Source organism: Lathyrus oleraceus, chromosome 1, assembly GCF_024323335.1.
Source record: "Lathyrus oleraceus cultivar Zhongwan6 chromosome 1, CAAS_Psat_ZW6_1.0, whole genome shotgun sequence".
Lineage (NCBI taxonomy): Eukaryota > Viridiplantae > Streptophyta > Magnoliopsida > Fabales > Fabaceae > Lathyrus > Lathyrus oleraceus.
This window is the reverse complement of record NC_066579.1, coordinates 88079888-88089439: the sequence shown is the minus strand read 5'-3', so window position 1 is coordinate 88089439 and position 9552 is coordinate 88079888. Positions and strand designations below refer to the sequence as shown.

The window sequence follows — 9552 nt, the reverse complement described above, 5'->3', positions numbered from 1 at the left end:
ATGGTAGATAACTCAGAGTTGTTTCAGCTCTTTCAAGGAACCATGTATTTAATGCACTTTGCTTCAAAAATGTCTTTTCATAGATATCATCATTACGGTTTTTTGGGAACCATGACTTCTTTGAGTGTTGCGTGTGAATGATTAGACTTTTTCGGTGAAGTATTTTTCCTTCCAAGTCATAGTTTTCTTTTAGGAGAATAAGTATCTTCTTCCCTTTTTTGAGTTTTTCTTTTCCCAGTTCAACAATTTAATTATTTCGATCTTCTACCTTTTATTTTCTACAATTGCAAAGTTAGTGCACTGTGAACAAGAAATTACATATAAAAAATATTAGCATGCCTCAAAAGGATATTCCATTTCCATGGATGGACCTTGTTTACTCTTCCACTGCTTTTGTTTTCGTCAGACCAGGTGGTCTTGATGGTGCTTTTGCAGAAGTCGGTTTGCCATCTGATTGAGGAACTGTGATTCCTCCTAAGAACGAAAGAATATGCTATCAGTATGGTGCTTATGTCATTCCTTTTTATGAGTGTATTTTTTCCACCAAGGGCCTTCGTTTCCCTCTTACTGCTTTTAATATAGAGGTTCTGAAACATTTGGTCATGGCTCATTCGCAACTTCACCCATCATGCTGGGCATATATGAGATTTTACCAGTATTAGTATGAGTATGTGAAAGGAAGACTCTGTGTGTATATCTTCCTCCACCTCTTCAAATGTCTACGTGACTCGATGTCCCATACTAGGTATAGAAGATTACTCTGCTTCAAGTCGATCATTCATGGGTTTGAACCTCTCCCAGAGCTCCCACCCTTTGAAGAGAGATTTTTCCTAGTAATCCTCGTCATCCTCGAAGCTCATGCTACGATTTATAACATTGGTAATTGAGTGGAGGGCAAATGTGTCGACCTACTCTGTAAATATTGGACTGAGGGACACTTTCTGTTGAGGAATAATTTTTCGCATATACTGAAAAAGATCTCTTTGAAGAGGCACAATATCAAAAATACCAATTGGTGAAGTTTATCAAAAGTCTGGGGTATATAGAGGGAGTTACTCTGGTGACGGAGGCTAATAAGAAACATTTAAAACGTCTTATGGACGTCTGGTTATTGATGAAATTACGTTCTCAGGAAGAGAGAAGAATCACTTTTGGTAAGCCCTAACTCTTTTGAATTTTATGGTATTTTAACCTGCATGTCTCTTATGTATATATTTTACTTGTTACTGCATAATGCATGGTTAATGAAAAGCAACTCCAGCTTCTTAGGTGGGTAGCATGGCCGGTCATAAATAATGTTGTTGCGAAAAATTTGTCGGCTTCAACAAATGCCCCGATCGAACTGCTCACCCTTTACTGGTGGGATCTGGTTTCTGCTCTGTTGAAGTTCATTAATTCCCTCCATTAGATGAGGACTACGCTTACCTGGATAACCTCTATGGGCCCGTTTTGGAGGAAGGAATGGGTAATCTAGCCATATATGTCTGGCACGCTTCGGCTACTCTTGACCTTGGTGCATTCGATAACTAGTAGGCTTTTTGGTCTGACTAGCACTGCGCTGAAAAGTAATGGGTGGATGACAGTGTTCGCGGCCTGGAGTTTTAGCGAGATAGGTACCAACACGAGACAAAGGAAGCTTTTACCTTGCTTTCTGGGGTGAAGAATGTTTTGCTTCCCTTGAAGTTCACCAATCCTCTTTCTGACCAAGTGACTCAGTTGGTCAGGATCGTCGAGATGAAAGATCAGGATTTATCTGTTCTTTTAAGCAGTAGGGGCTGCTCATAAGGAATTTGAGCTCTTGCACTCCCATAATGCTTTGCTAACCCAACGAATGGTTGACTGTATGAGTTCCACCCTTGAGTCAGTTTTGCAATAATTTGAAAATACTTTGGATCAAGTAGAGTATTTTCACTATCCTTTGACACTTTCCAAGGAAATATTCGGCTGGATAAAGATGTCATAAATGGGAAAATCATTTTTTTACGGAAGTAAAATTCTCGGGGTCCTTGACCATCCTTTTTTAGGTACTTATTCGATAGTACCTTGTAATGGAAAAGTATATATAAGATACTTATTTCTGAATGAAATGATTTTGTTATCCTTTTAAGGTATTTTTGTATGATCTTGAGTGCATGACTCTAGATTTTTTGTGAATTTATGAGGTCTTCCCCCAAAGTTTATTTGTACATCGCCATTTTATGGCGTTTTCACTATATCGGGTGCATAGCTCTGGATCTTTATGAACTTACGAGGTCTTCCCTCAAAGTTTATTGGATGTCATTGTGAAAATGAAAGAAGGAACATGAATTTTATTATTTTTTGGTACCTATTTTAAGGTATTCTGTGTGATCCTGGATGCATAACTCCGGATCTTTATGAACTTGTGAGGTTTCCCTTTAAGTTTATTAGAAGTCACTAGGATCGTTCCCGGCCAAGGGTCGGTTCTCCTTCCCCTTCCAGGTGAAAGCCCGATCAGAGGTATATGAGTGACCAACCCACCACAACATCTGGAGTGGCTAGCTGCCAGACGGGGGTGGGTTGTTATTGCTTGTGGGAATTAATTGCTTTAGTCAGACGTACAAAGTGTCACCTATAACACCCCTAAATTTATGTGGGGAGTTGATTGCTTTAGTCATACGTACAAAGCGTCTCTAACTGCGTTCCTGACTTTATGTGGGGAATTGATTACTTTAGTTGGACGTGCAAAGCATCTCCGACAACACCCATGACTTTTTGTTGGGAATTGACTGCTTTAGCTAGGCATATAAAGTGTCTTCGACATCACCCCTGACTTTATATGGGGAACTAATTTCTTTAGCTGGACGTGTAGAGCATCTCTGACAACACCACTGAATTTATATGGGGAATTGATTGGTTTAGACGAAGGTGCAAAATGGTTTTGATAGCACCCCTGACTTTATGTGTGTCGGGTATCGATATCTTTGGTCGTACCCCATATTTCCAGGAAGGATGGACACCTCTTATTTATTCGTTCTTTCTTGCCTCTTCAGCTACTTTTTGGAGGACGGATTCCCATCTTGTTGAGTTACTCGACGAGGGAAGCGACGTTAAGCTCCATGGTTATGCGTTTTTCCTAATATTTTTGAAGAACTTGGTATATTTTCTTTGCTCCTTCCAAGTTGACATTGATGGTAGTCAGTTATCCCTGTAGGTTGTGGTCTTTAAGTTTAAGATGGACCAGTCAGGCAACAACGTCTAGCATGGCCGCAAAGAGTCGTCCCAAGATGCAATTGTAGACACTCTTGTAAGGAATGATAAGAAATTGAGAATTTACTACTCGGATGTCCTCGTTATTGCCAACAGAAACTAGCATCTCCACATATTCTCATAAGCAGGTTGTGGTCCCGTTGAATGCTTTGTGTAACACCCTAAACCCCAAACTTATATAAAAAACATTACTCAATAATTTAAGGTGTCAATGACGATCTTTCAAAAACTTATCAAATCATTTTAAACTACACAGCGTAAAAATATTACATAGCAACTTCATGATTAAAGTATTAAACTTCATAACAACAAAATCAACATCAACATAAAACATAACAAACTCTTGTCTCTGGTGTTACACTATCAGAGAACTAAAAACCACTAATGTTTAATAAAACAATAAATAAAGGAAACTAATATTAGCTCCAACAAGCCACCTTCCACATACAACAATAATGCTCACTCTTGGCTATCTGCAAGATATCCATGATGGACAACATGAAGCAAAGGGGGTGAGAAACAATGTTCAATATAAAACAGTGTAAAGAATGCTAAGGTGGAGAATATACAACAAGCAAACATTCATTACACAATCAACAATAACATGGTCTCACACCCATTCATAACAACATATACATATTCACAACAAATCAACAATATTCTCACACCCATTTCATCAACATACACAACAATCACATATCCGTCATTTACATTATGCAATGAGACTCATAACATCAACTAAACTCATATGCACGTGGTATCATATCATCATCAATTGGTTCACTCAGGAATCAGGTTCACCACGTTATCTTTGCCTTATCAAAGACATAAACATATGTATTGAATCAAAATATAAGAATATGCACATATCACTCAATAGAGCGCACAAAAAAATCACAACAACACAACACAACAGAATTGACACAATCTCTAATGAGAATAAGGGTCTCTTTTCTCTACCCTTTCATGCTAAACGTCCATATTGAAAGTACTCCCCCCCCCCCCCCCCCCCCCCCCCCCCCCCTCGTTACCTTAGATTTCCTGCAACAATGATGAATTGAATAACTTTTATGGATTCGTCTTCTCAAACCTAACTCTCCTTCCCAAAAGCCTTGTTCTTCTTGCCTCTTTGTTTTACCTACTGTGAGATTCTCTAAAACCTAGTTTTCTCCTAACTTTTAGAATTTATATGGTTCTCCATATTTCCTAAAATTACATTTTTTGCCTAACTTATTACTAGCTTCTCTCCTTTTTCCATATATTTTCCTCAATTCACATAAATGACCCAAAACTCCAATTTCACCAATTTTAATTATTTTATTTGAAAAAATGATTAAAATTCTAATTATTATAATTATTTTCTAATTTATTCTACCATGTTACTACATTCTCCACACCCTACCATTGTCACTACACCCTAACAACATGTAATCATATCATTTTATTTAAAGGCACACCAAACACAAAATAATTAAATAAAAATTCTAAATAATTTAATTTAATTATTTAATTGAATTTTTGCCCTCAAAATTACCTGAAGGAAACAAAGTCCGACACGACTCTCTCAACTGGCTCTCCAGCTCCCAAGTTACGCTTCCACCAGCTGGCTCATCAAATTATCAATCCTCAAAAGTGGATACTTGTTCTTGATAGTCACCTTATCCAGTTGTCCATCGTCAACACACAGTCTCATGCTACCATCTTTCTTCTTGACTAGCAACACCGGCGCATCCCACGGCGAAACACTCGGCCAAACAACCTTCCTCTCAAGCAACTCTTCCAATTGTTTCTTCAATTCACTCAACTCTGAAGCAGACATTCTATACGGCACCATCGACATAGGACTAATATCGGGTACTAAGTCTATGGAAAACTCAACCTCACGCTCTGGCGGGAAATCACTGATATCATCTAGAAACACTTCAAGAAAATCACACACCACTGGTAACTCAATGATCACAACTTTGCCCTCAATCTTCATAAAAGCTAATATCATAAACACTTCAGCATCATCCTTCACGAACTCATTTACTTGCTCGATAGACACAAACAACTCATCACTTACATCAAACTCTAGAAATGACACTGACTTTCCGAAACAGTTGATATGAATTTCAAATTTTCATCTTCAACAAACTCAGGAAATAATACTAACTTATCCAACAACCTGCACTCTTGCAAATAACGGCACGACGAACCAACTCTCTGCACCTGAAACATCTCAGAGAAGCAGAAGCTTCTCCCCTAATTGTTTCAATCCTGCTTTTGCAGACAAGCGGTAAGAAAAATAAACTAGCACTGACAGTGTTTCACACATATGTCGTGTACTAGGGAGCAAACAACATTACAAAAACCTGGTTGGAAGAACCGATATGCTCTGATCCCACTATGCAACACCATAAACCCTGAAACATATATAAAAAGCATTACTCGACAATTTAAGGTGTCACCAACGATGACTCTTCAAAAACATATCAAATCATTTGAAACTAATCAGCGGAAAAACATTTCATAACAACTTCATGATTAAAGTATTAAACTCCAGAACAACAAAATCAACATCAACATAAACCATACCAAACTCCCGTCCCCGGTGTTACACTATCAGAGCACTAAAAACCATTAATGTATAATAAAGCGATAAATAAAGGAAACAAAGAGTAACTCCAACAATCCACCATCCACATACAGCAATAATGCTCACTCCTTGCTATCTACCAGATGTCCATGGTAGACAATATGAAGCAAAGGGGTGAGAAACTACGCTCAATATAAATAGTGTAAAGAATACTAAGGTAGAGAATATACAACAAGCACACATTCATTACACAATCAACAACAATATGGTCTCACACCTAGTCATAACAACATGTACATATTCACAATCAATCAACAACGTTCTTACACTAATTTCTTCAACATACACAATAATCACATATTCATCATTTACATTATGCAATGAGACTCATAACATCAACTAGACTAATATGAATATGGTATCATATCATCATCAATTGGTTCACTCAGGAACCGGGTTCACCCTACTTGAACCCCAAATCCATCTGCTCGAATTTAGGATAAGTCACCAACCCACCCTGCTCGAATTGCAATTAGCCTATTTCATCAACAATAACTAAATAATGAATGTATGTCATAACATGTCAATGCAACAACAACATAATGTTTAAAGTCTCCTCCCGACAATAAACAAAATATGAATTGAACCAACGATAATAGTTTTCCTCCCGAACTATCATCCCACTACAACATACTCACAGTTCAACAATACAATTCATGCTCACACAAGAGCATATCATCATCACAATTAAGACAACATCATCATATAATTAAATTCAATAATTACATTATAACTAAAAAATTATCAATTACCGAGTAAAGCTGTATTATTACTCAATCTAGTTCCCAATGAATTCTAAACAACTCTACAATAATTCCTGCAACTCTAAAATAATTCTAAGGTGCTCAAAAGTGCTCTATTGTTAACTATTACCCATAAAGATAACTCTTATGAACTCAATGGATTGTTCTAACAACTTTATTGACAACTCTAAATGATAAATATCTTCAACTCAACTCTAAAATGCTATCATTTATAATATTAAGTTATTATTATTAATTACTTAACAACTCTATTTTAACTCTTTTACCTTAACAACCTTTAACACATAAAAATATTACTCAAAAGGTAATCTTATAATGTTAACAGTGCTCCAAGTTCAACTCAAGTGTATCCTATATTAGGATCTCTAACTATCAATAATTTAAAATCAACTATCACAATTCTATAAAAACTCTAACCAAATAAAATAGGACTCTTAAACTTTTTAAAAAGGTAACGAAAGATCACCAAACTCAAAATTGTACAAAACTCTAGACTTAACTCTGAAACTTTCTAACTTCAAAATAACATAAAAAATTAAAGACTTATGATAAAATTATGAAAATCTCCAGTATAAAATATATTGAAATCTTTTTTCAAACGTACTTAACCGTACCTCCAACAGAGTTACAAAACTCCAGTTCTATTCATTTTAGTTAAGCCATATCGCAATAATTTATGTATAAACTCTAAACAAGGATGTCTGAGTTCAAAATAGCACAAAAATTTATATACTCATGATAAAATTATGAAAATCTTCAATTTGAAAGGTCATTAAATCCTCTTTCTAATACAATTTACGACATCCTAAAAGGACTTAAGAAACCCAAGTTATGCCTAAAACGTGATGGCCAATGCAAGACTTAAATTATCTACGCCTCTGGTATAAAAACCAACGAACGCATACTATTGTAGCGCCCCTAGACCCGATTTCTCTATTTCAAAATAAATATTACCATGTTAGCTTTCCAACACTTCAAATTGTGCCTAAATCCAAGTGTCAAAACTCAAGTTATGCTTGAAATAAGGCGGTCAATCTCCTCATATGTCTACCTGCAATTTTCTGTGCTTTCCTCCCTATTGAACATATTTCAAAACTCGCCTATTTTTCCTATTTGAGTTCTAACCGCCCACAAAAACACACCTATTAGAATCCAAACAGGTATATACCATAATTCAATTATTATTAGGAAAATTCGCCCCAAAGGGTACAAACACGAATCATCACACAATTACAAGCGAAGGCAAAAATCCAAAAATAAATTGTTATTCCTAACTTTATACAAAGTATGCAAGAACATGATATCAATAGGTTTATACATTAACCTTGCCTTATCAAAGGCATCAACATATGTATTAAATCAAAATACAAGAATCCACATAGATCACTCAATAGAGCACACACAAAAATCATACAACAACAACACAACATAACAAAATTTACACAATTCCTAATGAGAGTAAGGTTCTCTCTTCTCTATCCTTGCATGCTAAACACCCATATTGAAAGTCCTTTCTTCCCCTTACCTTAAGTTTCCTATAAAAATGATGAATTGAACAACTTCTATGGATTCCTCTTCTCAAACCTAGCTCTCCTTCCCAAAAGTCTTGTTCTTCTTGCCTCTTGTTTTTACATACTGTCAAATTCTCTAAAACCTAGCTTTCCCCCAACTTTTAGAGTTTATATGGTTCTCCATATTTCCTAAAATTACGGTTTTTGCTCAACTTATTACTATCTTCTCTCCTCTTGCCATATATTTTTCTCAATTCACATAAATGCCAAAACTCCTATTTCACCAATTTTTATTATTTTATTTCCAATAATAATTAAAGCTCAAATTATTATAATTATTTTCTAATTTATTCTACACAATTACTACACTCTCTCCACACCCTACCATTACCACTACACCCCCAACAACAGATAATCATATAATTTTATTTAAAGGCACACCAAACACCAAATAATTAAATAAAAAATCTAAATAATTCAATTAAATAATTTAATCGAATTTGGGATGTTACACTTTGAAGTCTGAGCCTTCATATGGAATAAAACTGCTTCATTTCAGGTCCATTTTCTCGAATAATTTTGAGTATATGATGTCACAAGAGCTGTCACAGTCGATGAGGATCTGATATGCATCAAACTTCCCAATTGTGGAGACGATCACCAAGGGAAATTTTTCATTGGGAATGCCTTTGACTTTTTCTGAATCCCTAAATCCCAACATAGGACGGGCGAGATCTTTGTTGATGTACTTCAAATTTGAAAATCCATATTAAGAGTGCAATTAACCCAAGGAAGTAAGTGAGTTCCTCTACCAAACTCATTTCAAACTCTAACTGCATTTTTTAAACAAAATAGTCCATCATCTTGTTTGATATTCCTCAAAACACAATATCATCCATAGAAATCTGGGCAATCATCAATTTACCTTCCTCTATCTTGACAAATAATGTTTTATCAATATCACCTATCATGTAACCATTAGTGGTGAGAAATTTAGTGAGCCTTTCATACCAAGCTATTGACACTTGTTTTAGCACATAGAGAGCTTTCTTCAGCTTATAAACATGATTTGGAGAACTAGGATCAATGAACCCTTTGGGTTGTTCAACATAAACCTCTTCATTCAAAAACTTATTTAGAAAAGTACGTTTGGAATCCATTTGGTACAACTTAAATTTCATAAGACATGATATTCCTAGTAGAATTCTGATAGATTCAAGACGAGTAACATCTGCAAAGGTCTCATCAAAGTCAATTCCTTTTATTTAGGTGTATCCTTGAGCTATTAATTATGCTTTGTTCCTGGCCACATTACCATTTTCATTCTGATTTGTTCTTGTATATCCACTTGGTTCCTATGATGTTGAGTGAGTCAGGTCTGGGAGCCATCTCCCACACTTTGTTTCTTTCA

The 9552-nt window shown here is 35.8% G+C and overlaps 1 protein-coding gene across 1 annotated transcript; it reads right to left on the bottom strand.

The window, feature by feature from the left end:
- Positions 1 to 4816: 4816 nt before the first annotated feature.
- LOC127092937 (uncharacterized) lies at positions 4817 to 9301 on the bottom strand. The gene is made up of 2 exons (XM_051031830.1): positions 9067 to 9301; positions 4817 to 5313 (listed from the first exon to the last, which is right to left on the bottom strand). The coding sequence occupies exons 1-2, from the start codon at positions 9299 to 9301 to the stop codon at positions 4817 to 4819; spliced, it is 732 nt and encodes a 243-aa protein (XP_050887787.1).
- Between the last annotated feature and the right edge of the window lie 251 nt (positions 9302 to 9552).

Coding starts and splice junctions, on each gene's coding strand:
- LOC127092937 (XM_051031830.1), bottom strand. CDS start 9,301: ATGGATTCCAAACGTACTTTTCTAAATAAGTTTTTGAATGAAGAGGTT. Junction 5,314..9,066: donor ATTTGTCAAGATAGAGGAAG/GTAAATTGATGA, acceptor TCGGAAAGTCAG/TGTCATTTCTAGAGTTTGAT.